This window comes from Zonotrichia leucophrys, chromosome 18 (genome assembly GCF_028769735.1).
Source record: "Zonotrichia leucophrys gambelii isolate GWCS_2022_RI chromosome 18, RI_Zleu_2.0, whole genome shotgun sequence".
Taxonomy (NCBI): domain Eukaryota; kingdom Metazoa; phylum Chordata; class Aves; order Passeriformes; family Passerellidae; genus Zonotrichia; species Zonotrichia leucophrys.
Genome location: NC_088187.1, coordinates 7,537,594 through 7,565,070, shown reverse-complemented (window position 1 = coordinate 7,565,070; position 27,477 = coordinate 7,537,594). Strand labels below are relative to the sequence as shown.

The window sequence follows — 27,477 nt, the reverse complement described above, 5'->3', positions numbered from 1 at the left end:
AGCGTGGAACTCTTAAACCATGGAGACAGAACAAGAACACTACATGGACAAAATAATGATTTATTGGAAATAGTCACACAAGGTGTAAATGCATCATTTCAATTGTTTATTTTTTACAACACAAAGCTACTCCATTACCAGACTTATTCAGAAACAGGATTCGATTTAGGAAAAATGTTGAATATTTTAAATCCCTGAGAATGGTGTCCTCTCATTCCTTTATGCACTCCCAGTCCCTCCTCCCCCCACTCCACCCCCAGAAAAGGTGCTGGAAATTTAATTTCCTGCTCAGTTAAGCTTTTAGTGTGTCACCATCCATTCTTTATATCAGCATTAAATTTAAAAATGCAAGCAAGCCCAAGTTCCACATCAAGCTCATCCACATTTAGTGGCAAGCACCCAGTTTAAAATTACCTCCAGTTTCAAGCTGGTGTCCAAGCTGCTTTATAGATAAGGCTACTGACTCTGGAGATAAAACTTGTTCCCCTTATATCAGACATGCAAGAAGTCTGTTTTTCTTCTAGCTGGACACAAATAAAAGTTTTTACATTTCATGCAGAAGTATGGAGCTGTGAATGCATGGCTTTAGGCTTGATCTTTTTACAGCTGGATTTAAGGGAGCTTAGCATCACAGACTTCCTATTGCACATTTCTAGTAATTTACCTCATTCCTCAGCATTTTTTAGGTTTATATCAGGCAGAGAGTTTAAGAATGACAAACTTGGGTAGCAAAAGCAGATCCAGGCATAACACATGCAGATAAGTCCAAGTTCAGACATTTTTCTGGTAAGATTGTTGTTTCTTGTGCAAGGACGTAACATATCCAGCACAGAACTCCTCTAGTTGATACCTGACAACCAGCATAAGCAAAGCATGGGGAACAAGGTAAAACCTTGAGTATTTTCAAAAGCTGCAGTTGATATTGGTGCTACTTTGCCAGTGGCCAGCTCTTCAGTCGAAAAAAAATGTAATAAAACTCAAGGCATAACTCAAAATAAAATAGAATTCTTTCCAATATTAGAGGTAGATTTCATCCAGTGTAATATATAAATAGTATATATCCAGTATATATACATCTGCTCCTGTAAGAGCAGAGATCTAGGAATTAAATGATTCAAATCAATTTCAACACCCATGTGTCTTAGAATAATTAAGGCAAGCTTTTTGTATATCCTTCAAGAAAGCAGGCACACCACTCTGTAAAGAGAAAGGCAGAAAAGTTATTCTTGCATAATGAAACCAATAAAAACTATAAGCAAAATGAGCATTTCCTTTATATAGATCAAGGACATCAAACAGATACAGTTCTAAGATCTAATACCCAATTTTCTAAGATGAAGTCTAAGATCTGGTACATAGCATTAAGCCATTCTTTGAATATTTTGGGAATAAACTGCATTACTTTGCTTGTCTTAAGGCTATTCATATATTCTCTGAAACACAGATAATTTGGAGTTTGATGCAGAAATTTACCTGCCTGGTTGAAAAACCAAAGGAATTTGACAGGAATTAAAATAAGTAAATTAATTAAGACCATTGTCATGAGAGCATACAATAGTGAGACAGAAAACATGGGACGGTGTAAAAGCTAGGAACACTGATATGTCTGTTCCAGAAAAAAAAAATTCTGCCCAAAACATAGAAGATGGGTATGACTGCAGTGAATTCATTGCTTGAAACAGATCAGCCAAAGATCATTATCTGCATCCTTTCCTTACCTTGGCAGCCCAGTTGACCAGCCAGGTTGGAATCATGCCACCAGGATTATCGAAGTAGTACATATAGACTAGAGAGGAGAGAGAAGTTACCAGATAGCAGTGACCTGAGCCTCAGCTCTAACACACTGTGGCAGAAGCTGTCAGTGCATCCTGAAGCACCAACTACAACAGTTCTACTCTCAATTCTGCACAAAAAATCCAACTGGTCCTGAAGTGAAATGTGAAGTAAATACAGGCATTCTCTGTTAACCTCTGGGAAGCTGACAGAGCCACAACAGGCACTTTGATTACTGTAAACCATTTTTGGTACCCTGTCTTATAAAATGAGACTGTCTTTAAAAGACTAATCTCAGACAGAAGTCAAGCTCTAGGCAAACCCTTTCATCTATACATCTGTCAAACACAGTACTTGAATCATTGCTGAGTTAAGAAAATTGCAGCAGTGTCTCCCCAGCTGAACTGTCTGGCAGGAAAAGCAGCACAGACTGGGGCTGGGATGGGAGGGCAGAAGGAAGTGGCCAGTGGACTATTCTTAACCACCCAGCCCAACTGCTACATAAAAAGATTCTTCACACTAGTGCACTGCACTGGACATTTCCAAAGGTTTCATTCATTTTAAAGTAAACCTTGGCTTAAAATTTCCAGTTCCCCTCTTTGTGTGTTTTGCTAATATATACACTCCCTGCCTACACGACTTGCCACACATTTTCTTGACCTCTTACCTTTACTTCCAGCCTTGCCATCACTTTCAATTACCAGGCTTTGTTTATAGCTCTTAACTCTGATAATACCAGGCTTCTCAGGGCACTGAGGAACAGCCACACTTTTTGCCAACACAACCCAGATCTTCCTCCCCTGCACATCCATCTCCCGGCTCTCCCGGATATAGACATACTGCACTGCAAGTTGAGGAGCCACGTCAAAACAATGTCACTTGGAGGGATGAGGAGCTGACAAGTGAGTTCCATCACAAACAGCCCCTCCTTCAAGTTCTTTCTCGTGTCCCTACAGGATTCAATCCTGCAGAGCAGTAATTCAGCTATGGGAGCTCTAGCTCTGTGTGGGAAGAGGCACCCACGCTCCTCTTCATGCCACATATACTCATTTAACACGAGGACTGCAAGATCTTAGATCAGTGCAGCCCAGTGATGGAATCAGTTCAATGCTTGGATTCCTGGATGGCCAAGTGGCAGAAACTGCAAGAGGAACAAAAACTTGAAAGGATACATCTCTGTTTGAGAGAGGAAAAGGGTACTTCACTTCCCAGTAGATTACTTTTTCACCATCATATGTTTCCTCATACAGTTCTACGGTTGAAAGAAGAAGACAACTGTTAGATATTTTTAATTTCTACTGCAACAGAAATATAGATGGCATCAAGAACTGCTCAGATTTCTGACATGAACACATTTTACATGCAACCCTGATGTCAAAATTGATAGGTGTGTAGGATTTTAGCAGTAAGAGACATTAAGATGTTCTGTACCAGGATTGTTCAGGAATCAAATACACAAAAATAGGTAGCCTGTTTTTCTTTGGCCATTGGATTAATTGGTGGAAAAAAAACCAAAAAAAAAAAAAATCCAGAAACCCCAGACCATAAAATGAGAACAATTCTGAGGGCAACAGAGTCAAATTCCTTTTCCAACAGTTTGCTCATTCAAAGCTTTTCCATCTCAAAGCTTTTTCCTCATCTGTGCATGTTCTGCACAAGTCTAAGTCACGAGTACAATGTGCTTTTTCACAGGCATGTCAGCACCCTTGTAAATTATACTGAATTAACATGGAACTAGGATGAGTGCAGCTTTCTAACACCTGAAGACATCTTACATGAGGATTTATGAATTTTGGAAAAGCTGTCAGGAATTTCACAGCAGTACATACATGCAACAGCAAACTAGAATCCTGAGCAGTTCATGAGCCTTCATTACACCACCTTCAGTCTGCCTGGAAACTCAAATCAGAAGGCAGCAGAATATGAAAAAAAAGTAACCTAAGAATAGTGCCTAAAACATGGCAGTGACTCAGTTGGAGAGTAGTCTGAAGGAGAAAAATTAGTTCTTATCAAACCACACAATCGAGTTTGGAAACCTATCTACAGCACAGCTTCCTTCCCTGAGGCAGCAATGGAACCTGATGAGCCCTGGGGCTGAGCCAGGGCTGGCTCAGGGTCTGCAGTAAAGGACAGTGGGATCCAGAAAGGTGCTTCACCTCCACACTCACAGGGGTCTCTTCTTCCTTTGCAGCAGAGTTGTGCCTGAGGTGCTCTATATCCTCCAGAGCCAGGTTTTCGGAAGTGAGGCCAGAATAAACCAATAATCTCACTGACAAGGCAAGAACAGTGCCCCAGAGGGGAGATTCTTTCCCTATATACTATTCCAAACCAGGATTCTGTTGGCATGCCCTGCAGATCAGCTGTCACCCACAGAAACAGCTTCTCCTCTTCTCCAGCTGGAGCAGCACTGGATGCACCTGGTGTTGTAATAACCCACAACATTTATGTTTTCCACCAGAGGTCACTGGAGCATTGGATTATTCACTTAGCTTTCACTCCTAACCACAGAGATTTCCTTTTACAAATGCACCATGACAGTGTTTTAAAGACCCCAATACAACTCTTATTAGCTATCTCATTTACCTGTGTATTTTTGCAAACACAGGAAAAAAACCACAATACATAAACCACATCCCACCTGCATTCACTTCAAACCAGAACACAGTGCATTTAATAATAATCTGATTTCATTTAGCATCACTACAAGAGATCACAAGTCTGTTCCATCCATAATAGGGACAGCAGCACTTACTGCTTCAACAGTCAGTTATCACTGTGAAATGGTTGGGAAGTCTGATCTCAGTCAGGAAGGTGCTGCAATCAGGACCAGCCAGTTTCAGTATTGCTCAGGCCCAACCATTTTGCACCATGCCACAGAAGCACGTGGTTCCTCAGTCACAACTTCCCTGCTGAGCTGGCAGCTGCAGCACAAACCCGGCCCCAGGGTGTCCACATGCTGTGGATATTCAGGAGCATGCAGAAGCAGTTGCCTTTTCAGCTAAAAAGGCAGCTCCTTCTGCTCTGATCAGGTTTTTATTTCAATGTTCAGCAGAGAATTCTCCTTTGGACTGCCACTTGCATGGCTGTAAGAGCACCAAGGAATAAAAACAGTAACACCAAGAGCAAGAAGGCTCTCAATGGAAGTTTTCTGGAGTTTCTTCCCAAATGTGAAAGAAAAAACCCAAGTTGAACTGGGGTTACATTTAAAACATTGGCTAGCACTTTCATCATATGTATCATCCCAAAAAACAGGTGGGCTTGTGTCAATTTTTAAGTAGGAAGGAAAGCCTTACGTTATATTTAAGCCCTCTAAGAGTTAATTTCTGTGAAATGCTGGACTTAAAGCACCAGCACAAGTATAAATTAAGAGATGAACAAACCATGATCAACAAGGACATAAATGTCAGCTCTGCAACATTATCTAGTTTTTAGTTTAAGGGTGTAGCTTCCCCCAGCAGCTTCCTTTCTTTTCTCTATGAAGGAATTAAAAAAAAAAAAGTGTTTATTTAAGAAGCATTCATTTCTCCTAAATGCACTTAAAGACTACTGAAGTAACTCAACAGAGTATTTTTACATCCAATACAATAAAGCTGAGTGGCAAAATGGCTTTTGCTACAAGAAAGCTACTGAGCGTTTTGACAATTAACACTTCTTCATGAAGACACTACTCCTTAAATTTGCCCAATACTGACATGAATTAAATTTATGGGTCTCTGTATCAATGCAGCCATTGGCATTATCAGCAATCATTCACCCTGGACCTGTCCTAAACCTTACAAGCACAGCATTTAACAAGTCTTTGGTTTTTAACACTGCTCTTTGCTCAGCAAAACACTCAGACCACTTCTCAGTTTTACTGGCCTGCTCTGACTTCAAGCACAGGCTTAAAAAGAAAATGCTCCCCATCTTTAAAATAAATGGATTCCTAGATACCTACATCAGCTGCACCCTTACCTTGTTACTGCTGACTTAGGATGTTTTAGCACCATATGGATATCCAGGTTTAATGCCCTTTTCAAAGATAACATTTAATAAATTTAACTAAATTAGTTATTCCTTTCTCTGTAAAAGCCATTCACTCTCGATACACCCATTCCTGACTGTAAAAGGTGCCAAGAACAACCCATGCTTTCAGGAAAAGATATTCCATCATACATCAAACTGGTGGAGGCCTGAGGAAAAATTTTCATAATGACATTAGCCTTTGAAATAATCTCCCCAAGGACAAATTTTAAGACTCAGCTGAACAGGGTGCGAGGCTGTCTTGTCTTGACGGTGCTCTCACCAAGGAAGTTTGGACCAGATGATCCCAGAAGTCCCTTCCAACCTGCAATTCCATGATGCACTGCTCCCCTGCCCTGTGCAAAGATGCACAAAAGGTACCACCCCATTTCTCCCCAAGACATCTACTAAAATTTAACCCAAGCATTACAAGTAGAAGTTACAAGTGCTCCAGCATAACCAGTGATGCCAATCATATGCTTTTAACCAACATGGAAAGAATTCATTCCAGAGGAAATACTGTTGAGACATTAGAGATTCCATATCAGTGTTTACTTGTGTATTTGCAGAGTACAACCTTATCCCAAAAGATATATAAGTCTGACCCAAAATATCTTTGAAGAAAGTTTTAGTGGGAACAATTAATGTGGATTCCAGCGTGCTTTTACACTGCGTAGATGAGCTTACCTTTAACATACTGATCCCACTTTTTTCTGAAATCCAAGTCCATGTAGACATCAGCACACAGTTTTGGGGGAATGTCAGCAAGACCACCAAAGATTTTATATTCATAAAGTCCTGATTGCTGTGGAAACAGAATGAAGAGAGGAAAAGTCACACAGGAAAGGGAAGTACTCTGCATCAGGGAGAACAGCTCAAGGAAGTTAGGTGGGGCACAAATTACAAATATGCTCAAGAGCTGTGAAAGAAACTGCTCAGAAAACAATATAAGATTCAGTCTTTAACCTCTCGACTTTTTGATCTATACATGAAAGTGTAAATGCAGCCAGGCTGACCTGCCCTGCACAATGGCTGTTCCTTCCCTTACACCAGTACCCTTTTACTTCAGCAGGAGTTCCAGAGGGAGCACGTTTCTTCACAAACACAGTCCCCTCTTCAGCTCCAGTGGTCAGTGTGGACTGAATCCTGCCCACACTGAGGTTTACCAGAAGCATTAAATTCTTGTGGCAAGTTAGTTCTGCTTACACATCAGGCTGGCATAAAGAATGCTTTACAATGTCCATGCTTACATCCAATGCACTCATATCTGCCTTGAATATTTATCAGCTATTTTCTTTCAGAAAGCTGTATGCACTGAAGGGGTGGGGTGCAGGATATCTCCTGTTTAATGTTACTTTCAACATATGGTAATTCCATCTGTGCCTATGGAGCAATGTTTGTACCATTGTTAGTACGAGTTCAGGACTACTTTAAAACAATGACAGTTCAGGACTAAATTAAAACAAGGAGAGTATTTCAAATATATAGTGGAGAAATCAAAACAAAGCATTCCTAAGGAAAGGAAAAGAAGGCTTATACAACATTCTTTTCTTCTTTACCTTGCCTTCACAAATCAACTCCAGAAGATGAGGATTCGAAGTACAAGAAAACAGTAATGTGAGCAAGAAGCTTAAGCTACTCATCTTCACTGTGCCTTCACTGAAGCACCAATCACCAGCTTCAAACCTGAACTATTCAGCATCTGTGTAACCCCACGCACTCATCATCTTTCTAAGAGGCATCAACATTTTTATTCTCACAAGAAAACCAGCAATTTACAGTAAGAAGGTTAAAACAAGAGTGAAACGTTTCCATTTTTCAGAGGCATGTCATCAGGAGAGTCAATCAGCTTGGCTGGAATGCAGCACTGAGCAGGAAGGCCCAGATCTATTTCTGCAGCCTGCAGAGAAGGTGGAAAGACAAGGCAAAAAGAGAAGGCAACAGGAAGAATAATTGCTGCTTTCAGCTTCCTGGAGTACTGTTGCTGCAGGGGAGTTGCAGTTCAGTAAGTGCTAAAAGCTAATTTTTCCAGTAACAACTTTAAACAAAGACCCTACTTCTAGACTTCATCTTCTCTTGCAGCAATCTGAAGCAACTGAAAGACAAAACAGCAGATTTATTTCCTAGTCACAAGATTGGACCTGAAAAGGTCCCTCACATCCTTCGCAGTCTGTCCATCCAGCCCAAACTAGGGGCATCATACACTACAATAAAAATTACAGCACCTGTAAATAGGCTTTTTTAGTTTCAAATAGTCCTTTTAGCTCTACAGTCCCTGTGCATAAAAGCACAAAAGGATGAGGGGGAGAAGCCTGAGCTGCTTTCCATCTCACCAGCTGCATTCATACAACAGCAGCACAGCCACTGCAGTGAGCCGGGGCTTCCCTGCTCCCATGAGCCTGGCTAAATCCAGCTTCCCAAAATTCCTTTGCCTTCATCCATGGCACAATGCATTTACAGCTCTGGGTTGAGCTCTAATCCTAAAGCCTCTACTTCATCCCCTCCAGCAGGAACACCCCCAGCACCCTGAACTCCAGCAACTCACTGATCCTTGCATGGATACCTGGCAGGCACCCCAGTCTCACCCAGCTGTGTGCACTGACTGATAAGCTCCTCTGTCCGGTTTATCTCGGCTGTTTGAGGGGCCTGGAAAGGCCCGGGGGTGGCCTTGGGGCAGCCCGCGTATCGAAGGACGAGAAGAGGCTTCAGTTCTTCTTTCTGGTTTTATGTTTATTAATTGTTTATCTAAAAGATGTTCTTTCAGCCACCAGAGATCTGCACAGCAGTCAGCCATGGGCACACTGTACCGTCCCCCTGACCGCCACGTATCTTTATACCCCTTGTTACGTATACAATATTTATCATTTTTCCCCAATACCATCTATTCTTATAGCTCGGTGTACTCTTAGTAATAACCAATCCAAAGGTGCCACCGTGGCCAAAGAAGATGGAGGAGAGAAGGAAGAAGAAGGAGGGTAGGACACACCCCAATTCCTCCATCTTACTCCTCTAAACCCCCCTGTACATAAATCCTAAACCCTGTTTCTCACCCTCTAATTAGCTAATCTTTCCACCCTTCACCCCGGTGAGGCCCTCTTATCTTCATAAAGGTGTCGTCTCCCGTGTAGGGTCAAAGTCCTGCCACCAGACACTTCTGGCAACATTCCAGGACTCCCGGGCCCCCCAAGGGTGGTTCCGGGGGCCCTGCATCCCAGGATTCAAATCCTGAGATCCCACACTCCCCTTGCCATTGCCAGTCACCACATCCACACTGTCAACAGGGACTATTTATCACTGAAGAAAATTCCAAGGTCTGTGAAGGGATGTTTTTTTTAAAGAGGCTTTCCCCACCCCATTGTGACTTTAGCAGAGCCCTGTATGCTTTCTGTTTTTTTCTAACATTACCATGTCAGAAATAATTTCTCAGAATACAAATACAAAATTGTCGTGCAAAGAACAGCATGAAGTCCAGAAGGAGCTGAGAGGAAACTATGATCACTCAGTTAAAAACCAGGATATTTATATATATATTTAAATATCGATTTAGAAGTCAGTATTGAATAGTAAATCCCTGTCAGAATGAAGACAATGTCAATCACAAGTCAGTTCCTAAACCATGGAAGTTCTTTAAAGAAGTTAGTCACCCCAAAAGGGAAGAATTTCATTCCAACCCTTTCTGAACTACCTCCTGATTTTAGAGGGCAAAGGGTGGGAAATCAGTGTGGTCTGGAGAGAGGCAGGAAGGGGGGCGGGCTCCTGGAGAGAGGATGCTGTGACACGGACGGGCTCGGGATGTTCGGGGACACGCTCCCCTGAGCACAACCCTGTCCGAGGGGGCTGGGGAGGGTGGCACACGGAACCCCCGGAGTTCCCCATCCAGCTGCTCCCAAGCTCGCTTCCGCGGGGTCACTGCGGCCCCGCAGCTTTCTCATCAGCACTTAATGGCATTACCCGGAAAGCGGCTTTCTGCGAGCCTGGAGAAACCGAGCCCAGGCCTGTGCGGGGAACCCGCGGCTGCGGGCCGGGTCGTGCGGGAACCGCATCCCCATCACCACCGCCCGCGTCCCCGCCACCCCCGGGCCGGCAGCCGGAGCCCGCCCACCTGGTGGTACAGCCGGTAGATCCGCACGCCCATGGTCTCCACCAGGAGCTGCCAGGGCCCCGCCGCGGCCGGCGCCGGCTGGTCCAGCTCCCGGCAGGCGGCCCCAAACTGCTCCTCCGAGAAGCCCCGCGACAGCGCCTCCTGCGCCTCCGGCGGCGCCGCCATCCCCGCCGCTGCCTCCAGCTCCGGCGGCGCCGCCATCCCCGCCGCTCCCTCCAGCTCCGGCGGCGCCGCCATCCCCGGCCGGGCGGACGGCCGGGCGGGCTCAAGCCCCGGCCGGGCACTGCCCCCGTCCGGCCCGCCCCGCTCCGCCCCGCCCCGGGCCCGCCGAGCCTGCGGGGCCGGGGGAGCGGGCTCGGGGCTCCCGGCCGGTTCTCGGGACGTCCCTGCCCTGCAGGTGCGCTCCGTGCGCGCTCGGGTTAGGCGGGCTCTCCGTGGTGCTGCCTCTGAGTGTGTGTGACATCAGCCTGGAACCAGAACCGGGACAGGTCCGTGGGTGCGCTGGTCAGGGCCTTCCCTTTGGGGTGTCCCCCAAGGACACAGATAGAACACTATGGGCACATGTATTTTTGTATGTCTTCACATTTGGACAGGCAGTTTTCCTTATGGACTGTACATATGAGAGTATTATATAAAAGAAGCCAAACTGCTGTACATCTGCTTGACAGGTGAGCGTGGCCCTGGCCCACCCAGCGAGGCCCCGCCAGCTTGGCAGGGAGGAAAGGCAGCGGGCTCTGGCCATGGCAGACTGGGCTGCACTGGGCTGCACTGGGGTAGGCAGGATGGAAAGAGACAAAAAACTTTCACTGGGATGAGCTCCCGGGCAGGAGGAATCCGCTGCCAGCGACACATTTTGCATCTTGCTCAGGCCTGCAGTGACACCGCCTATCACACTCAGCCAAGCATTAAAGCTTTCAAAATGTGACTATGGCAGGTTTTCTCCTAGGAGTTGTAAATCTGTTTTCCTTACAGCTCTATTCTTCTAATTCCTGTGAGATTTTCCTGCTGAACACTGTGTCTTCAGAATAAAACAAGCAGCGGGACATCATCAAACCTACTGACTGGCAGCACCAGCCAATGTATTTGGTGGTAACCTCTGTGCAAGGCTGGAATAATGTAGTGTTTCTAGCTTCCCTGCCAAGTGGCTGAGCTCTTTGACAAAGAGTTCACTTATGTCAGCTGTCCTTTCCAGTTCCAGTCAATTGGTTTGCAAGCAGAGCATGAGGATTTCTGGCTGACTGCTTTGGACATACAGGCTGACCCTCATCCTTGCACAGTCCAGAAAACTTTTGCAGAGAGCATTTTGTGAAGGCAAGATTGCATCTCACAAACTTCCTCCCAGTATGTAAATTTGATGCCAGAACTTGACCTGTACCATCTTCATAAAATAATGTCAGTAATGAAAATAAGTATCTGCTCATATCTTACCTGATGTCACCTCCCCACTGAGACTGCTTGGCAAACATTTCAGTTCTTTTATTTTTTGTAGTAATCTTATGTGTAGCATTATTACTAATATTTACATAATAGATATAAATATTTTGGCTGATTTTTGTTTTCTTTAAACATTACTTAAAATGGCATGCTCTCAGTGAGCCCAGTTGGTTCTCCAGATATCAAGGGAATACATTTCTTATGGCTCATCCCTTATGAGTAATTTCTTGGCTAAGTTGACTTGAGTGAAGCTGTGCTGCCCACCCAGCTGAGGAGCTGGTCTTTAAAATGGAATTTGAGGCAATGGCCTGGAGGTGAGACTAATTCTGTTTTTCTTTTATTTTGCAAAAATATTTCTTTACTTTTGCAAAGCTTTTGTCAGATTTCTGTCTCACTTCTATGTCCCATTGTTTCTCTGAAATAGGGCTCAGTGAAACAGAAAGAGCTTGTGGCTCTTGTTTGCACAGAGGTGACTTTGAACCAGTATGAAAAAGGAGGAGTTGTGAGTCAAGAACTGATCATTAACATGCAGCAAGGGCACATGCCTGTGAGATTGTCTGATCTCCTTGTTTGTGCAAAAGGACTGAAGTGATCACAGCTCCATGTTGCCTATTATTTTAGGGTCAGTGTTTTGCATTATATGGTTGTCTACATGGCATCAGTAAGTTGGCTTCAGCTGCCTGACCACTCCCTGTTTCCCCAGCACTTTCATGGAAAAATAGATTTATCTCACAAGGCCACTCTAGGGACAAAAGCTTTCAAAAAAGGCATTACTATGTGACCTTTTTTTCTTGGTAAGTAAGGAGTGGTGATTACTAAGAAAGCACAAGCTGTTCTGAGAGTTTATTTTCTCTTTTCATGTATGTTTACGTAAGTGTTATTATTTATCCCTTGTATTTCCATGTATTGCCCTTAGCTTAGGGATAGAAGCTAAAGTTTGAGCCCAAGTCCTTTAGAATCTTCACTGCTGGGTAGTGGCTGTGGGCTGGGACGAGTTCAGGAGTGATTTTGTACTGCTCTGCCCCAGCACTGTGGGCAGCAGCTGTGCTGGGCCAGCTGGGAACAGGAACCCAAAGGCAGCCTGGACACAGCAAAGTCCAGTCCCACACATGGACCAGGGACCCATTTAAGGGAAAATTTAAGGGAAAATAGAGAATTACTGTTCTGGGGTTATGAGGGGGAGTTTCAGAAGTGCCCATAACTTGTTCTGCATACTGGGTGGATCTCAGGCTTCAGGGTAGTTACCCTATGGTGTTATAGTTAGCAGACCTGGTTTCAGCCAGGCTTTCTGGTATGGGAAGGTTTAGCTTTGATCCTTGGTGGTGTTTAAGGACAGGTTGGACTGGGCTTTTAGCACCTGGTGTAGTAGGAGGTGTCCATGCCCATGGCAAAGGGTTGGAATGAGAAGAGATGATCATTAAGGATCCTTCCAATCCAAACCATTCTGTGATTTTATGATTCTATTCAACTACTGCTGCTCTGAGTGGGAAATGTACCTCAAGGCAACTTGCTGATTTGGGCTATCAGTGGCATTAATATACCTAAATCTTCCACCTGTTTTTTAGAATGGAAATAAATCTGTATGAATTCCCTGCTAACACCTAACCTTTCTGTTACTGAAATCAGTGCTGGGTAATCCAATGAATTCTGTGGCATGGAACAAAACCAGGAAACTGGACAACTCCTACATCAGAAAATCATATTGGCCAGAATTGAAACCAGCAATGAATACTAGATTGATGTTTTCAGGCCCCAGGTGATTTTCAGTGTTTGTTTTGGATATGGACATCCATATGTGAGAGAATGTTCCCAGCTGTATTGTGTTTTCCTCTGTCTGTCTCTGTGTGGCACTGGTGCACTTTGAAAAATTCTTGAAGATGAACTAAAGATGTGGGATTTTGATGAATTCAACTACTGTGCAGACATTTATATACTACTGTAATTCCAAAAACTTTGCAAAGCTGCTGAGTAGTCCTGCCCTACCATTTATACAATTTGTACATTTGCATTTCTAGTATACACAGCCAAGGCAATTATAAGCTTCTACTGCTGTTGATTTATTGACTTCATCATGTAAAAGCCTTTCTCACAAATTGTTTCATGACTCTTACAGTTTCAAGAAGATGATTCTTCATCCAAAAAGCTGAGAAGTAACAACAGCATCTCCCATCACAGCCATGCATGTGTAAGGCAGTCTATATTCTCCTCTCTTGTATGAGTCAAAGGGAAATCTGGTTTTTCAACATTTTTAGAGTACACAGAAAATATAGCCTGTCTGCTACATCAAAACCTTTATATATTTTATGTATTTTATATATATATATATATTCCTAAGTATTTAGGCAGGGAAGGTCACCTAGGGTGATTTTTACAGAGAAATAGCACAAAACATGCACTGCTTGAGCTGACATAAGTGGCTATTAAATACTGGTTTATAATGGCCTTCTTCATAGAGTTGAATTTAACCCCAAACTATGACTGTTTCTGTATGGAGTATCTAGTTTCAACAGTTCCACCCAAATAGAAGAGGATTTAGAGGGTAACTGGAGTTCTGCAGTTTTTCTGCCTTCTGATATGAAGTATTTTTTACCTTTGGTAGATAGTTTATTGAGCTGGACTCCTGGTGTCAGAACCCATCTCTTTCATTTGGCCATATTTGCTTTGATTTCCATCTTGTAGCCACAGTTTCTCTGGAAAGTAATGCACTCCCACTGCAAATAAACTGGAGATAAAGTGGTGCAATGTATTTACCTGGTCCTGAGGAAAGAGGGGTAATTTTAAACTTCACTGTAGGAAGGAAGGGATTTCGCCATTACCTGCATGATTAAAATGACTCATTCAAAAGATAAGACAGCCTGTTTAGATCTTCACTTGGTTTGGTAAATATTTATCACTACCACACCCTCTACTTTCTTGACTTGTTTACATGGATGTAGAAATACTTCTAAACTTCCTTTAGCAGGTGATGCTAAAGCAGATGATATATATGAAAAGCTCTCTTTTGTGGGAACAGTAAGAACTTAATTTGGTCTTACTGCAATTATTTTTTTTTTCTTTTCTTTTTTTTAACTGCCCTTTAGGTCAGACACTTGACTTACTGTAAATTTCACAGAAGTCATCTATTATGAAAGAGAAAAGCTGTGTATTTTAACTTTGTGCAGTATTTTAGATAGATCTTGTGTATAAATTTAGTCCTAAGGATTGTAGAGAAGTAGGACACAGAAAGACTCATCAGACGGGAAGTAATTCAGCCAATGGCCTGTATAGCTTACTTTAGAACTCATAACTTTCTTTCTTTTGTTGGAGAGTCAATAAAAGCTGGCTGAAATGCTCCATGTTCATTAGACAGACCATTTGCAGAGGGAACAGTGTATGCTCTTTACACCCTACCTACTGAGAAGAGAAGCAAATGAAATAAAATGTCTCTTGACCCTATCCACTAACTTGGACTAGTCACTTTTTCAGCTTTTTGTCTGCATTTCCCTTCATGTCTTAGAGCCCCTTAAATTCTTTGGGTGACTCAGTGCAGGTGGAAAACCAAGAAAAGAAATAATTCCTATTTTGAACTTGACTCTCAGCTGAATCTGCTGCATGCCACTGCAATAGTCTCTAACAAAAATCCTGGTTATGGTGAAATTACAGTGCCTGGAGTTTGCTCCCACGCTTCCCCCAGCTTGGCCAGAAAGCTGCCACGGATCCAGAGGTCTGGCCAAGGATCCAGAGGTTCTGTAACCAACTTATGCAAGGTTGAGGAATTGGCTTCTGGTGGTGTGATGCATCCCTCTGCTAATTAAAAGCACATGTCCACACAAGGAATGCAGCTCTTCAAATGGGAACTTCATGTAATTATGAAAGCAGTAGGAGATAAGAATAATTGTTTTCAGTTCCAGATATCCTGTCTTCTTCTGTACTGCAGGAAGATTAAGTGAAAGTCAAGCAAGGCAATAACAAAGTTCACATGCACAGCAGGATAGCTGATGTTGACCAAAGCACAAGTAGGATCTAATGGAGTTCAAAGAAAATTCCTTTCCATATTCCCAGCCACCAAAGAGGTTTCTCACAGTCGTTATAAGCACATCCATTTCATGAGCCTGATTACCCACAGAGTGGCTGGTTTGCACAGCTATCAACCAACTGGGGGGTAAACTGTGTTCAGGAAAGGGGAGCTACAGCATTTTATGTGAAATTATTTGCTTCTCTGGCTTAACTGTCTTTGGGCTGGTTTTGGACTCCATTCTTCATCACAAAACTCATACACTGCATGGCATGGTAAGGACAATTTATAAAATATATTGAACACGTTGAAAGGGCACTTTCTGAAAGTTTCACAAAATGAAGTAAACTGATGTGTTGTGTCCCTGTGTGGGCTTAGGGATAAAATAAAAGGAAAATTCAGTGGTGGGTTAGGGAAAAGGTAAGACAAACTAAGTGAATAGGGAGCCCACAATGGTTGTACTTTGCCAGATTAGTGAGTCACTGTTTGCTGTGCTGTTAAGGCCCAGGAGACTGTTAGAAACTCAAAGGAAGCCATGAAGTATTGCAAGTGTGTTTCAGTCAGCAGACCAACAGCATTGCTCAATTTAGGAGCCAAACTGCTCTCTCAGAGCTCCAGAATCACACACGCCTCTTGCTTATCAGCCCAGCTTTGGGGCTGCACTTCCCTCTAAGCAGCTGTGTTTGGGCCCCTGGGAGGAGATTTTGTCATTTAGGGCAGGTCCTAAAGGGGAGCTATGCATCACTGAAGCCTGGCAGTCCAAAACTGTGAACCTGTAACCCCTCTGTGCAGCTGCTGCTCAGCCCTGAGGTCTCCTCAGCTGCTTGCACTGAATTTCTCCAGGTGCTGAACGCGGTGCCCCGGGTGTGTCTGGTCCTTCTTTCCTTACATCCTCGGAGAGCCGTGCTCAGAACACAGCAGGGCCTTAAAAGGCAGAGGTTGTCAGTCATCCCTTTTTTTAAAAGGCCAGAGGGCTGATGCTCAAGTTGTTTTAAAGCCTTCAGTGCCTGAGTGCTACAAAGCCATCCTTCACGGGGAGAGCACACTGATCTCTCAGCCATTCCCTCATTCCCATCACTTTCTATTGCAGCTTTTATTCTTCACAGCAAGAAATAAGAATTGCATGAGGTCTAGCAGAGTGTGTGACTTTTTTGCCTGTTGTTAGGGCATTTATTTGAAAAGAAACATGAATTCTAAGCCCAGCTTCGGTGCTTGTTTATGTGTACTAGAATAGCTCCTTAAAAAATCAGTTTCATGAGATATCTTATGTAAAACTTTCAGTATTTTATGTAAGACTTTCAGTAATGGAGTTGGCATGAAAAAATAAGAATGTACTAGTGGAGCTGTGGATGGTGTAAGCCTGAGAGGGAGGCTCTCTGTCAACAGAGGAGTACCAAATATGAGACTGGAAGGACTAGAGAGGAACTGATGTAACAGGAATGGGGTGAAATTTAGGTCATGCACACATGTGCAAACAGCAAGAATTTCTGATATAAAGTGAAAAATTAAACTGATACTGGAGAAAAAAACAGACATCCTGAACAATCAGAAGAAAGTTATAAAATGTTAGTATTTCTAGTAGGCCAGGAAAATACTTGCACTTCTGTGGAAGAAGCTGGTAAGACATCTGAAAAAATGATTGAAAAAAAATCCCAAGAGAGTTTAATTTCTCCCTCCTACGGCATTAGAGGATTAATTGTCAAAAGAGAGAGTAGCTGCTTCAGCCATTTACTTGCCCGTGTATAATTGTCTATGAACCCACTCAGCTTAAAACAAGGTTCCTAGATATCAAAATAATAAGGCTGGTAGTCTCCAACAGGAGGAGTGGGAAACCTGGTTATTTTTGAGGTGGAACTTGTGAAATCTAATAAAGATATTACAGACATGGCTGCCTGCATTGGGAAGGACCAGACAATGGTCAGGAGATCCTGCCTAATGGAATTCCACTCAGATCCAGTTTCTTTGTCATTTCTGCTCAAATGCTGATGTGTTTGACAGGAGCAGCAGCAAGTGGGGGGGGAAAAAGTGACAGTTTCTTGCAGAAAGCTGTGGAGCTTTTCCAGAAGCTGGTTGATTTGTCTGCAGGAGATGAACCCTTGGCAGGGTCTCCATCACTGGGCGGTTCTTAACAACACACAGGACGGAATCCTGGCCCCTGTGAAGTTGGTGGAAGTTTTGCCATTAATTTCTGTGAGGCCAGGATTTCACCCTGGGAGTCAAAAGTACATGCATGCTTTCAGAGACAGAGTGGGTGATTAAATACATCTGGTGCACTGTTCTTTTATCAATCATTGATAAAATAGTGCCTTTTAAATATAAACTTTGGTTGAGCTTAACCACAAAATTCAAATATGTCCGTTTACAAGACTTAAAAGCATAATTTGTCTGCTTTTTGTCTGAAGTAACAGAAATCATGGTAAAAAATTATCACACACCCACACCCATCCTTTCCAAACCCCTGTAGTATTTGATGTGCTGCAAAAATGGGTAATTAAAGCTTAGAAAAAACAGTTAAAATATTTCTAAATGATACATAAAACTTTATCCTTTAAGAATGCCATCCGGAGCTATATTCCTCCTCCTTTAATTCCTGAGCTAGGGGTTCATCTGGATGCCGGCAGGGACTGTGCTTCCAAGTGACCCAGCACGGGCACCCAGCGAGCTCAGGACAGGACAGGTACGGACCCTGACCCGCACTGCTGCAGCCGGGATGGCCCTGACACCCGGCACGGGGGGCTGGGGAGAACAACGGGCTGCGGGAGGGCACAGGGGGCTGGAGAGAGATAGGGGCTGTGGGTGGGCAGAGGGGGCTGGAGGATGGCAGAGGGGGCTGGAGGGTGGCAGAGGGGGCTGGAGGGTGGCAGAGGGGGCTGCGGGAGGGAAGAAGGGGCTGTGGGAGGGCAGAAGGGGCTGCAAGAGGGCACAGGGGGCTGCAGGATGGCAGAGGGGGCTGGAAGGTGGCAGAGGGGGCTGGAGGATGGCAGAGGGGGCTGCGGGAGGGCAGAGGGGGCTGGAGGGTGGCAGAGGGGGCTGCAGGACGCGCCCCCGGCCCGTGTGTGTGACCTGCCGCGGGCAGGGCGCGGTGCGGAGCCGGCCCCGGTGCTGTCCCCGCCGTGCGCATCCCTGAGCCGGGCTGTGAGCAGCGCGGGGCGGAGGGAGAGGCCCAGGCCCGGCCCCCGCCCGGCCCAGCCCGGACACCCTCACGGCCCCCCCGCCCCCGGGACCGTCCCGCTGCCGCCCCGCCCGCCGCAGCTCCCGCCGCTGAATTTGCTCCGGTCCCTTAATTGTTTCGCTCTCACCGAGAACTTTGTTTACAGTCCCTTGTGCGGCGAGCTGCATCCCCTCTTATGCTGCCTGCGGGCTGGTGGCCGCCGCAGTCCCGCCCGGCGGCCGGGAGGTAAGGCACGGCTCGGCTTCGCTAGGCACGGCTCGCTATGGCACACTGGCCCGTGTTATGGCACGCTGGCTTATGCTATGGCACACTGGCTCAGGCTATGGCACACTGGCTCATGCTATGGCACACTTGCCCGTGCTATGGCACACTGGCTCAGGCTATGGCACACTGGCCCATGCTATGGCACACTTGCCCGTGCTATGGCACACTGGCCCAGCCTGTGGCATGGACTGGCACGGCTCAGCTCGCTGGCAGCCCCGGAGCCGCACGCCCCGCGGCCGCGCCCCCGCCGGCTCCGGTGCCCGTGGAGCTCCGGGTCCCAGTGCCCATGGAGCTCCGGGTCCCACTGCCCATGGAGCTCCGGCTCCCGTGCCCGTGGAGCTCTGGCTCCCAGTGCCCGTGGAGCTCTGGCTCCTGTGCCCATGGAGCTCCGGCTCCTATGCCCGCGGAGCTCCGGGTCCCGCTGCCTGCGGAGCTCCGGCTGTCGTGCCCGGTTGCCCGGGGCTGCTCGGGCTCCGCTCCGGCACAGGGCTGTCTCCGCTTCCAGCGTCGGGGCTCGGCAGCCGGAGCCGCTCCCGGTGCGGGTCGGTGTCCCCCGGTTCCGCAGGGCTGTACGGGCACAGGGCTTTCCCCGCCTGCTCGCCTCTCTGCCCTCTTGCAGAGGTGCTCGGGGACAGGAGGATTTTAGCCCAGGTGTGTGTGTGGCGTGCAGCAGGCGCGTTCGAAAGTTTTGCAACTGGGACATAACAGAGTTGGTTTGTGTAGGGGCTGGGTTGGCTCCCATCCTACACCCCGGCTATGCCGGGAAAACGAAAAAGGTGCGAGAATTTAAATCTGTTCATGATTTTACTTAAAAACTTGGTGGGAGAAACTTGCTGCATCCTGAGGCAGCTGGTTTGGAGGCAGTGTATTCTTCTGCTGCCTCTGTTGCTCAGGGCATGGTCCCGGAGTCTTGTAAGTACCAATTCTGGCTGTGTATTTCCAGGAGCGTTCACCTGGGCAGAGCTGCGGGGTTGTGTTGAGGATTACTGTGGTCTGTTGAATTCTGAATGAACTCAGGCTCTCCTCTCGGGACAGAGGGACTCCTTAGGCTATTTTCCATAGTCAATTTAATGCATAGCCATGGTGTGAAGTGTGAGCATTATGATTTTTTGGGATTTTACATAAGCAAAAAAAGGTGCCTGAAGTGTTGTAAGATAGAGAGAACCTGGTCCAGAGCTTGAAGGTAGAAAATTCAAATGTGTCCCATTGGCTATAAGTAAAATATGAAAAAGAGGAAAGGGTTGTAGTGGCTCTTTGCCCTTGCCCAGAGATACTCCATATGTAGGAGCCTCCTGAGAGAGCACCGCATTGAAATGATTCCGAGTTAAAACGCTGGGAGCTTCATGTAGAGATTTCATGTGTTTCTGTTTCTCAGTTTTGTGGTGAGAGGGGGAAGGAGAAGGGAAGAAATTTCAACTCTAAGAAGTTGCTCTGTCAGAATTTTTTATAAAGACATTAATTTAAAATAAAAATATCTAAACTGTGTGCAGTCTGGGATAAATACAAATAAATAACTGACAAGCAAATAACTTTTTTCGAGGAAGATGCTGTCAGAGTGGCTTAGGGGGCACAATCGTGCTGGGAAGAGCTTTCAAACAAATGTTACCTTGCTGTAATCCAAGTAGAAGTTGATTGCAAGCACGTTTCAGAGGTCTGCATTTGTTGTAATGAAATCTAGATTATTTATCTGAAGTCAGGATTTTTTTTCCTGTATTCCCTCCAAACTTTTCAGAAAGTTAAACTAATTGCTAGGTCCTGTGGAAAAGAATATAATCAATGAGATAAACAAGTAAACTTCCTTATTATTAGCTAACTTCAATAATCAGCTATTTATACTTTGGCAATGTCACAGGCTTATTCCAAGGATCTTCTGGAGAACAGCAGCAGTTTGTGCCTGTAAAAGTTTGTGTTTGTAAAATGTTAGCAGGGTCTAAATAACTTAAAAACAGAAAAACCCTTAAAGTTTAATGTTACACAGACTTATTCTCGTGAATTTACTCTCATGCCCACTTTGGACTCCTGCTTCCATGTTGAAATCATCTCCTGTGATCGTGCACTTCTAGAAAGGGTGTAAGATTAATAAAGAATAAGATTAGCAACATAAATCTGCTGCCTTGTGAGTTTTACCCAGCAGCCTGGTAACTTCCCAGCTGTTTCTGCAGTTGATAACAATTTCCATCGCTCTGCTCTCTGCAGAGTTGTCACTGCCCTGCTGCAGAGTCCTCCTTGTCCCTCTTGGAGTTACGAATCTTGTTTTTAAAAATCCAGGAACAGAAATGAACAATAGTAAATACAGTGGACTTATGTTTATTACAGAGAGTTCTTGAACTGTGTAAATCTGCCTTTTTTTATTCTGAGTTTTTGGGATTATGTTACTTAGTTTTCCTATAGTGGAAGAGATCTAACAGGTTTTTTTAGTGTTAAGTGTGTTCCTAGTTCACAGCTAGGAAGTCTGAGGAGCAGGGAGATGGAGTGATTTGCTCAAAGAAATTGGACTCATAGAAGAGACAAACTCCCATGTATTCTGAATCATTATTCACACAGGTGACGTGAGCAATAGAAATTAAGTTAAATAAGATTTTTATCTACAATATTTCTTGTGCATTGCCTTTTCCTGCATGGCTCTTTCTGGGGCACTTGACTGGTTATGATACCACTGGGACGTCACAGCATCAAAGGAAAATGTTACACTGGGCCAGAAATGGGTGGCTGCTTCCAATAAAAGAGGCAGAGGCCACGAGGAGAGCCAGAGGGAGAACATCTCCTGCTTTGGTTGGGTCAGGAGCAGGAGTCAGCCCACAGCAGACGCTTTACACTCAAGGCTTTTATTCTTAAGAAGCTGATAAATATCCAACAACTTTTCTTGTAGGAAACTTCCATGCTAAATATTGGCACCTCCAGCTCATCACTCAGCAATATCTGACACTTCAAAGACTCGAGCAGCTCTTTCTGCCTTGAATTGTCACACCAGACATCTTCAGCACTCTTTGACCATGGATTTCTCCTGGATCTGGTAGGTGTGCATGCTGATGGATTTAATGTCTTTTTGATAAATCTAAATTTACCCTTATAAGTGGCTGAAATATTTCTCTCCCCTTTACCCAGGGTTAGCCACAGAAGCACATTCTTCCTCCACCTCAAAGCAGCTCCTTAAGATAGTACTTGTAGTGTGATTAGTGAGAGGATGCTGGTGTTGCTGGGTGTCTTTGCCTAAATTTCTTACCCTGAAACTTGAACCAAATCACCTGTTGGCTTAAGTCAGAAGTGACTTTGCTGGCAATGAGGATCCAGTGCCCTTTTTTCTAGGGCTAGATACCTTTGCTCACACTTCAAATAGGTTCTGTTGTTTATTTAATTTAATAGTATTTCAGTAGGGGGTTGTTTATTTGTTTTATATGAATGCCTGCCTTCTTGCATCCTATTCTAGAAAAAACCGTGCTCCTCAGAAATCAACAGATATTTTGCCATTGACTTAATTATTATAGGTTAGAATTTTTTTTTTATTCCTGATAAATGTAACTATATAAATATATCTCCTTTCTTCACAAATCTCTGTACAGGAGGTCTAGGAGAATTTAATGCTCATTGAAGATGCAGCTGAAGCAGAGGGACAAGGACTTTAGAGACAGAAGTAAATACATTTTGATTAGAGGTTAAAATTTTTCAGAATAATAATGCATATTGTGGGCTTTTTCAAGTTATTTGGCAGTTCCCTAATTCAGTGACTGTTAGAGTACTTAGACTTTTGAGTACTTATTACAGTGTATTTGGGCCAATAGACCTTTTATATGCAAAATATTTACATTTTTTCTCCCTCAAGTTTGATAATAAAATGTTATACTAATTGAATGGTAATATTAAAAAAAGGTGACATTTAGGGACCACATTCTTATGTTATGATGAACTTCTGTAATGTTTTATGGATAAGCAATGCAGCAACATAATGGCACCAGTGTACGTCTCTCTGCTGTGTCAATCATTATTGAAAATGCAGAACCTGGGCTCAGATCCACATGGGAACAGATTAATGACACTCAAGAGCAAACCCATGGCTATCCTGGGCTCTTTCTGTCTGATTTAAAAGGCATTTAACCATGAATTGTGACTCAAAGAACACAGCTACCGAACCTAGGAGAATTTAGGATATCTGAGGTGTCAGCACAGATATGACACTGGAGGTACAGATATAACCTTGGAGATACCGAGTACTCTCACAGAAACAGGCAGAATCATTGAATGGTCGAGGTTAGAAGGGACTTCTGGAGGTCATATGGTCTGACCCCCCTATTGCTCAGCACCGAGGCAATGCTGACTGTGCAGATGGCTTTGGATTATCTCGAGGGTAGGCCCCAAAACTTCACTAGGTTCCAGTGCTCAGTTACCCTCACAATATAAAAGTTTTTCCTGATGACCAGAGTGTTTCAGTGTGTGCTGATGCCTCTTGAGCTGTCACTGTGCGTGCCTGGGTGTGCTGTGTGTGCCCAGCAAGGACAGGCTCCTCTGGCAGGGCTGAGCCCACAGGCAGCTCTGCACAGCAGATGCAACAGGGAGCTGAGAACTCTTCCCAGAGCAGTACAACAAAAGCTTTAGCAAACCAGATCTGGGCTTTTTTTCTCTCTTGAGGGTTCAAGGGGACTTTGTATGCAAACACTCTATATCCAGCATTTAGCCTGTTTGTGCTTGTGTTTTTTTAAAAAAGAGTGAAATCCTCTTTCTTGTAAAACCCACAGTCAGTTATAGGAGGTACTGAGACATAAAACCAAGGGCTCTCCACAATGAGCAAATATATCTTAGCAACAAGGGTGGAGTGGTGGGAAAGGAAAAGGAGAATACTAGTATCTGGCAATTAACTTCCTAGTCACAGATGTGAAGGTGATAAAAGTGATAAAAGCATTACTGCATTGCCAACGCTCTTCCTTGTTCCCTGAGCCGCGTATCGTGCTGCTCATGAGAGCAACAGAGGCACAGCCCACGCCAGGGTGGTGGAGGAGCGCTGGGAGCTGCTACAGCAGGACAGCCAGGGGCTCCCCAGTGGCTCCCCAGTGGCTCCCCAGTGTCCCAGTCTGGAGTGTGTGTTGGGGTGCACTGAGCTGGGGCCAGGACAGCACATGTGTGCAGCCTCGGTGTTGGCAGAGCTCACTGCAGGCCCCAGAGTCACCCCACGTCCCCAGAGCCCCAGAGACAAGGCTGAGCTCTGGAATGGTGGAGAGCTATGGGCTGCTCTTGCTCTGAGCAGGTGGGCCCTGATTATTCCGTGGGCCCAGAGCCAGAAGGTGTTTGTGTCCTGTGCAGATGCAGTCAAACTGAGCATGCCTTCAGGACTGAGAGTGTGTTTACAGTCTGGAAACAGGAGGAAAACAACCTGCTCTATCTGAGATGAGTGAATATGATGGTAAATCTACCTCCCAAAGTAACAGGGATGTATTTTCATGGATTTACAAGAGACCTGTTGCTTTTGCTTGAAGCCAGTGTAAATGGCAAGCTGTCAGTCTGGCATGGATATTGCTGTAACTGGAGGTTCACCAGCCTTGAGCTGAGCTGAGTGCAGGAATCTGTTTGCATCCCCACTCCCCCCACATCTACACCTTGTTGTGACCATTTGAATTTTTTCCCTAAGTAGCACTTGCACTGAGAAAGAGCTCACTGTTCATCTTGGTTTTTGCTGGGCTAGTACTTGACCGTGTTATTGTGATGTGCAGTGGAGCAAATCTGTGTAATATATTGTGTGTAGGTGTAGAAAGAAACTGTGTGAAAAGTGTGTGAGCAAAAATCAAAACAGTGTGTGAACTTCACCTCTTTGTGAGAAAATGTAATGCCATTGAAATCTAAATTATGTCCAGAAATGCTGACTTTAAGATGTAACTTAATGTAGGATTTGGCCCACAACATTTCAATGCTGGTGCCTGTCTTGGTGTGTGACTCTGTTATTTCCAGAACTTACATACATATTGTTGAGTACTACAAGAAATGATTCAGGTCCTTCACAATCAGTCGTGTCACTGTTGATCTTGTGCAGAAATCCTTGTGGGGTCTGAATGTCTGGTTGCTTGTGATCCCAAGGGGATACTTCTGTGTCTTATATATAATTGGTAATTATTGTCTTATATATAATTGGTCTTATACATAATTGGTAATTACTGGTTGAACTCATGCTCTTCTCTCCACAGCGCAGCACAAGCTCAGCAGAGCCTGCTCTAGCCTAAGAACGGGCCGAGTCAAGACAATCAAGATGACAAACGAGCCTATCAAAGAGATCCTGGGCACCCCAAAGCTCCCTGATTCTGTACCCCCAGAGAAGAGCAACAACAATGACTGTGTGATAACCACCATTCCTCTGGTCAGCGAGTGCCAGCTGACGGCAGCCACGGGGGGAGCCGAGCTCTCCTGCTACCGCTGCACCATTCCCTTCGGCGTGGTCATCCTCATCGCCGGCACCGTGGTCACCGCCGTGGCCTACATCTTCAACTCCCATGGCTCCATCATCTCCGTCTTTGGCCTGGTCCTCTTGTCCTCAGGACTCGTTCTGCTGGCTTCCAGCGCCGTGTGCTGGAAGATCAGGCAGCACAAGAAGAAGGCAAAGAGGCGGGAGAGCCAGACGGCGCTCGTGGCGAACCAGCGAACCTTGTTTGGCTAAAGGCAGCCAGGAGAAGGCTGGACAGAAGGCAGAACCTTTGTAAGTCAACTTGGCTATTTATCAGTAGGAGAGATTGCAGGTTTTAATTTAACTGTGGAAACGAACTGAAATGGAAATGGAACGGATTAAGAAATACTTGTAACAACTCTGCAAATGCTCTCAATATATTTCTTAGTGCAGACTTGGTAGTGATTCTTTTCAAGACAGAGGAAAACCCATTTTTCCTTCACAGAAAACTGTGTCACATAACTGCAACCATCCTAACTGCATTCTCCAACATGCTGATGGAAAGGGAACGTGTGGGAACTGAGAAAATAATTTGAATTGACTTGAAATGCCAGAGGTCTCCTTAAAACACTGACATTTGACCAAGGGAGAAGTCATAGCATTTGAAGTGGCTACAAGCTTATGGCCGGAGTATCTGGGACTTAAACTGTAGCTGGGAAAAAAAAAAAAAAAGGCAATAAGAACACATTGCAATTTTCTCAATAAGCTGATTCTTATATTTTATGTAACTTCCCCCTCCCAATACCTGTGGTACTTTCCCCCTTTTTTAAACCAACTAATATTGATTTTGTTTCAGTATTGAATAGAAATCAGTAGAAATGTGTAATTATGTTGTTTAACCTAAATAACAAGGTATGATCATAGCTTAAAACATGAGAATTTTTTTGTAAATTAAGTGGTCAGGTTTAGCACTTTTGATTATTTTGCTATAAAATTAAAAAATAAATTTCATTAAAATAATATCCAGTGCTGCTGGACCTTTAGAAAATATTTCTTTATTGCTATCAAGATAGCTTGTATCTTCAACTCTGACTACTTTATATTTCTATTTTTGTAGAACAACCCCCGTGACAATAACTGTGAACACATGTACTGCTGATCTCTTACAGAAACCTCTGCAGCCTCTGGACTTTGGTTTGATAGTCCAACCCTCTGCAGCTTGATTAACAGCTCTGTTATTGAAAAATCATAGCAGACAGTTCTGCAGACACTCACTGTCATAGTCAGTTTGAGACATAACTATTAATAATAACTTGTGGAAGCAAAGCTATGTGTAGTGTTTGCTGACTGAGCTTTGGGATTACAAATCTTCATGAAAAGCAGGTGCCAGGTGTCCCCCACTTGTGGCTGAGGTGTTGATTCTGCAACTCTTGTGTTGTAGAGGTCTTCCAGCTTTTCTCAGTTAATGGATTGTTGACAGGCTTGTCCCAAATTGAAGCAAACCAGAACATGATTTCTCCTTCTTGAAGGACAAGTGGTGCTGAGCTGAGTCACAGGTTTCCACCCTGGTGTGTATGAGAAGGCAGAGGGGCTGCATGGAGCCCTCTTTCTATTTTTCCTCTCTTTTAATTTCCTCCTTACTTTCTCCAGACTCAGAAGGGCTGGGTGTGATTTTTGCTTTCCACTACGAAGGTGAGACAGGCCTGTGCCTTCTCTGTGCCCTCAGAGCCTCTGGCAGCCAGGACAGTTTTGGTGATGCTGCTGCAGAGCCCACCTGCCAAAGAGGTGCTGCAAGGGGTTCCTTCTGCACATCATCCTGGATCCCTATACTTCTCTTGCTGAAACCACCAGGAATTCTGGCCTAGGTGCCACCATTTCCTCTGCCCTCCATGCTTTAAGCTTGTTACATCCATAACTTATCCCTGGATTTGCAAGCTGCACCTTGTGTTTTAAATAGAGTGAGCTATATGTGCAGGAGGGGATGTTTGGGGTCAGTATTTGCGTTGCCACACTCCATGGTTACCAGACGCTATAATAAAATCACTTGCATCAGAGGAAAGCTGACAACACATTTTAGCACTTCCATAGCCCTCAGTTAATCACGGCAGGAAGCTTTCCTGCTGCTAGGAGAACATGTTGCGTCACCAGAACATCTGACACCGGTGTCTAGTGTCAATCACTTTGCTTAAGGTCATTAAAAATATTAGGGTGTCCCCTTACGATGTACAGGTTTTGCATGAGTGACAATTCATGGGAAACACATAGCATGATAAATAATGGAACAGGTGGACTAAAGTGGTGCCTTTCCTGTTTAAAATGAGAGAAGTGATTGACATCAGCAAAGCTGGAGAAGCTAAATAGAGCTGTTCATCCTT

General features: G+C 44.6%; 2 protein-coding genes across 3 annotated transcripts; one reads left to right on the top strand and one right to left on the bottom strand.

Moving 5' to 3' along the window:
- Positions 1-44: 44 nt before the first annotated feature.
- Positions 45-10,226, bottom strand: PCTP (phosphatidylcholine transfer protein). Its single transcript, XM_064728727.1, has 6 exons — positions 9,878-10,226; positions 6,463-6,580; positions 2,946-3,025; positions 2,441-2,612; positions 1,719-1,786; positions 45-1,197 (listed from the first exon to the last, which is right to left on the bottom strand). The coding sequence occupies exons 1-6, from the start codon at positions 10,112-10,114 to the stop codon at positions 1,126-1,128; spliced, it is 747 nt and encodes a 248-aa protein (XP_064584797.1). The 5' UTR covers positions 10,115-10,226; the 3' UTR covers positions 45-1,125.
- Positions 10,227-18,527: 8,301 nt separating this feature from the next.
- TMEM100 (transmembrane protein 100) lies at positions 18,528-26,145 on the top strand. Of its 2 annotated transcripts, none has more exons than XM_064728508.1 (3): positions 18,528-18,702; positions 21,611-21,754; positions 24,909-26,145. In XM_064728508.1, the coding sequence occupies exon 3, from the start codon at positions 24,971-24,973 to the stop codon at positions 25,373-25,375; it is 405 nt and encodes a 134-aa protein (XP_064584578.1). In that variant the 5' UTR covers positions 18,528-18,702; positions 21,611-21,754; positions 24,909-24,970; the 3' UTR covers positions 25,376-26,145. The 2 variants fall into 2 exon arrangements, with proteins under 2 accessions (XP_064584578.1, XP_064584580.1); XM_064728510.1 differs by lacking the exon at positions 18,528-18,702 and adding an exon at positions 21,178-21,285 and having other exon boundaries at positions 24,909-26,117.
- The last annotated feature ends 1,332 nt before the right edge of the window (positions 26,146-27,477 follow it).

Bases quoted from the DNA above. Each gene is read 5' to 3' on its own strand.
- PCTP (XM_064728727.1), bottom strand. From the start codon at position 10,114: ATGGCGGCGCCGCCGGAGCTGGAGGGAGCGGCGGGGATGGCGGCGCCG. The intron at 6,581-9,877 runs GTGGGCGGGCTC...CTGTTTCCACAG, and splicing joins TCTACCGGCTGTACCACCAG to CAATCAGGACTTTATGAATA. The intron at 1,787-2,440 runs GTAAGAGGTCAA...TCTCCTCTCTAG, and splicing joins TGGCAAGGCTGGAAGTAAAG to TCTATATGTACTACTTCGAT.
- TMEM100 (XM_064728508.1), top strand. From the start codon at position 24,971: ATGACAAACGAGCCTATCAAAGAGATCCTGGGCACCCCAAAGCTCCCT.